The following is a 4,307-nucleotide window of genomic DNA, read 5'->3' on the forward strand; positions in this document are numbered from 1 at the left end:
TCCCGCGTGTATATCCGGACATTTTATATCCGTTCACAAGGTTTCGGTGAAAAACGACGTTTTTTGTGGCTTGTGTAAAAAAGATAAAGAAATGCCTCGTGAATAGTTAGAATGAAGCATCAGAAATTGTCTTTTCTACACAAGCCATAAAAAACGTCGTTTTTCACTGAAACCTTGTGAACGGACATAAAATGTCCGGATATACACGCGGGATTTTTGTTCCGAATTTTTCAACTTTTCAGAATGTGTATTTCGACAATAGATGCATATGCACGTAGGAGAAAAGGGAATATCCCAAGAAAAGCTATATATGTACTGCGTCAGATGGACAGAGCGGGCGGCGGACAACCGGGCGTTAACTGCTGGCGGGGACGCCCATTTGCGTGCCACAAGCGGCGTCGTCATCTGTTCTGTTCACCTCGTCAACTGGACCCACCTGTCAGAGTGGGTCCACATGGACGGGCCGCTCGAACAGGAGGGTCGGACCCTAGTTGACTGGGAGGGGATCCTTGGGGGAAAATAGAGGGTTGAGCGGCGGCACGGCCATGGCCATGGATTTCCCACTCTCGCCGGTTGACAAGTAAGTAAAATTTTCCGCGTTCTGATGCATTGATTCCAGTTATCGTTAGCTACCATTTGGACCAGAAAAAGCTTAGGGATTCGATTGGATGTCCGCAGATTACCAATCTTCCCGGATGAGGAATCTAGCGCGGCGGCGCTGCTGGAAATGTTTGGGCGTGGTGGGCGTGCTGGTGAACAGTCGTGTAATGGATCTCGCGGGGTCGTCGTCTATGGACCAGGGCGGAGCTCACCTGCCCATGGTGCTTGTTTGGTCTGCAAGGAAGCGAGGGGGAGGCGGTGATGTTCTGCGATAAGGCCTTGTTTGTCATAATTAGATGAGATATGGGTTGTTCGGCAGTTTGAGCAAAAAACACTATGGTGCATGGTTGTGTCTTGCGGCTGCAAATATATAATCGATTTGGCCTAACAAATCACCAAGGTTAGCCCTTCCATTCCTCTCAACTTGGAGTACTTCCATTCCCTTCCTGATGTGTTTTCTTTTTCCTTGGTTTGCTGCTGCACGGACCAACTCGATGCAGGGGGAGTAGCGAGGAGGCGTGCTTCTGCTTCTCCAAGCCATGGAGCAAGTCGAGGTCAATGCAGGTTATGGAAAGTATCCCTTCTCCTCTACACCGTTTCCATTTGGTAGGCACAACCACACAAGTGTGAGGCTTTGGTTCCCTTACGTGACATGTATGTGTTTCAATCAATAGAGTACGGGAGGGAGGAGAATCATTAGGCTATATATGGTTGGATGTCTTTGTCAGATTCTTATGATGATGATGTGTACACTTAATTAAACATCTCTTTATCATTTGGCATAGCATTTTTATTTTAACTCCGCTTCTTCTTTGCGGCCATGTATTGTAACGAGTGTGGCATCCTTGTCCTCCTCGAGGAGGCAAGACACAGTGGCGCGCCTAGCCTCAGCGGTGAAGAATGGCGGTGCTCCTCTTCGTCCTCGACCTGCTCTGCTCCTTCAAGGTAAGCTGTTCCTGGTCCTCGGCCTGCTTACTGTCATCGGCCAAGAATATGTTGCTACCATGTGACCTGTTGCTCTACCGCCAAGAAATAAACTATCTTTCTTACATTAGCGTTTTCTCCGGATTCAAGTCCAGTACCTCATTCTGCTTTAGTTGATGAATTCCACAAATGCAATCTCTCATTGTTGCTGTTATATCATAACAACATTACCTTGCCGTCGACTTCCGTCAACTCAACCGCAAGGGTGACATCAACTGAATCCCCAAACAGTGATCGCATGTCGGTTTGCAGATCTTCAGTTTTCAACTTATTGTGTACTTGCCAATTTTTGCGAGTATTCTGAAAAACGGCTGCTTGTTTTATGACTGGTACAAGCCGCTGATCCATTCATCGTCTCCTGATATCTCACTGCTTACCTCTCTGATTATCCAATCTTCTAGTGGAGATAAATGTTGTGTTGTGTTGACTAGTGTGTTAGCATAACTCTATTGGTGTAGCTTCTCCTCTGCTCTTTGTCGTCATTTCTGTACTAGTGTTGATTGTTAGCAACAATAGAATTCTACTGGACATAAAGTTATGTTGACTGTTCAGCAGCAGCATGGATTTGGTATAGCAAAGGGCAAGTGCTTCATTTCGTCGTGCCAGGCAAGGTGCCATGCGACGGAGGTTCAGCATCGGCTACAAAATCGCCATGGTGAGCTACTCAAGCTCCTGTCCTTCCTCTGCTCTGCGCCTGTCACCATCGTACATGCTCTGTTTCTTGGCCATCGACCCATGGATGATCTAGGCTTACTTAGGGTTTTATACTGTTTAGGCTTAATTAGCTGGTAAGTTAGATAAGTTATATGGATTGGCGATGGAGAGGTATGCCTGGAATAAGACGCACTAAATTAAACACAGAAGAAGCATAAGAAAAACACATTAATTTAAGTTTTAACATAAATAGCAAAGTCAATGGTGTCATGCATGTCAGGGCTTCGGTCGAAGTTGCTGATTGGCACTTTAGACAACACAGAGTTTGGATAATATGCCTTCTCACTGTCATTCTTTAGGAAAACAATATATTTATTTCTTCTTTTCTTGCGGGTAATATATTTATTTCTTCAACAACCATCTATTATCAATATAGATACATGTCAACATCAATATTTAACGATTGCTTGATGTTTAAGGTTGATTTCTTCTTTTGTTCTTGGATCTGAGCTCAAGATTTGCCATTTGTCTTATCCATGTTTGTGCAGGATTGGGGTACAACAGAGAAGGGGTTCATCATGCCACTAACAGGCAAGGTGCGCGGTGCTATGGCTCCGTTTCCGGCCCCGGTGGCGTCTTCCGTTGGTCCCGCTGCCGTGCGGCGGCGCCGTTTTTGGCATTGGCTACAAGATGGGCAAGGTCTGCTCCTATCCTCCGGTTTCTCTGAGCCTATCTGATGATGCCATCTGCATGTTTGCTCAACAATACCTGCCTTCTTGTTTTTGGTCTTTTTTATGCAATTTGGCTTCTGAATTTTGTCCCTAAGTTAGTGGAACCAAGTAGTACTGAATGATGGACGGTGTATATGTAAATCAAAACAGGACATACTACATTTGCTAGTTAGTTTACAGTTTGAATAACTCATAACGATTGTATGGTGGATGCTTGTCCACGGCCATCGAGCCGTGGTCAATTTTTAGGATTTCGATGTGTGTCATGTGGTCATGTAGAAACCCTGGGTGTTGACTGGCGGAGGTTGTTTGAATAAGTACAGCGTGTGCACTAACGTGTGTGAGCCATCAGTTACATAAACACGTGCACGCACTAAAGCCTGGTTGCTACTAACCCCGGGCATACGATTACAACAGATTATATTAGTCTTGATCTGGATCTAACGATACATGGACAGCACGCCAAAGATGGCGACGAGGATGGCGAGCACAAGCACCGTGGCCATCAGGTTGGTTAGCCTGACCATGAGGTTCATCCTAAAGTAGATCTTGGACCAGGGTAGGAGCTGGTGACATGTCCACAACGTGAACCAGCGGAGCAGCCTGTGGATGAGGCACTGGGATCTGCTGGTCGACCACACCGGCGTTTGGGGTGTGGTACTTCGACGCCTACTGCCTCACGATCACCAGACATGGGATCAGTGGGAGAAGCTCCTGTGAACCTCTGTGATGGGACGAGCAGATGAAGACTCATCGCCGCTGTGGTTCGAGATGTGGATGATGTGGAGCTGGCCGCTGGGGATTTAATGGTGGGAGGCTTCCCACCGAGGCCTCCATTTTCGGAGGGCCATTAAAGATTTGTGTCGGTGGTAGACGGCTCCATCTGTACCAACGCGGGGTTAACTGAGTACCTCATTTAATGACAGCAAGGCATGGGCCAGTGGGCCATTCCCAAAAAAGGGTGTCGACCGAATACACGGGGGAATACGAGCAAAGACGCACATCGCGAGGAGATGGGGCGGTCCAGATTCCGGGTTCATCTAGACCCGGGAGCCAAATTACTTTTCCGATACGTTATTTTATATGATTTTTGGGACTAACCTATTAACCTAGAGCTCAATGCCAGTTTATGTTTCTTCCTTGTTTTAGAGTTTTGCAGAAAAGGAATACCAAACAGAATGAAACTTTTGTGATAATTTTTCTTGGACCAGAAGATATCCAGAGGACTTGGGAGTGCACGTTAGGAAAGCCACAAGGCGGCCACAAGGTCGGGAGGCGCGTCCAGGGGGTAGGACGCGCCCCCACCCTTGTGGGCTCATCGTGACTCCACCGACCTAT

The 4,307-nt window shown here is 46.9% G+C and overlaps 1 protein-coding gene across 2 annotated transcripts; it reads left to right on the forward strand.

Annotated features, from left to right (window-relative positions):
* Nucleotides 1–333: 333 nt before the first annotated feature.
* LOC109761446 (uncharacterized) lies at nucleotides 334–3,251 on the forward strand. Of its 2 annotated transcripts, none has more exons than XM_073501378.1 (5): nucleotides 334–580; nucleotides 679–1,000; nucleotides 1,101–1,545; nucleotides 2,137–2,239; nucleotides 2,787–3,251. In XM_073501378.1, exons 3-5 carry the CDS (start codon nucleotides 1,501–1,503, stop codon nucleotides 2,963–2,965), a joined length of 327 nt encoding a protein of 108 aa, XP_073357479.1. In that variant the 5' UTR covers nucleotides 334–580; nucleotides 679–1,000; nucleotides 1,101–1,500; the 3' UTR covers nucleotides 2,966–3,251. The 2 variants fall into 2 exon arrangements, with proteins under 2 accessions (XP_073357479.1, XP_073357480.1); XM_073501379.1 differs by having other exon boundaries at nucleotides 2,140–2,239.
* Nucleotides 3,252–4,307: the final 1,056 nt, after the last annotated feature.

Source organism: Aegilops tauschii, chromosome 6, assembly GCF_002575655.3.
Source record: "Aegilops tauschii subsp. strangulata cultivar AL8/78 chromosome 6, Aet v6.0, whole genome shotgun sequence".
In the NCBI taxonomy this organism is placed as follows: Eukaryota; Viridiplantae; Streptophyta; class Magnoliopsida; order Poales; family Poaceae; genus Aegilops; species Aegilops tauschii.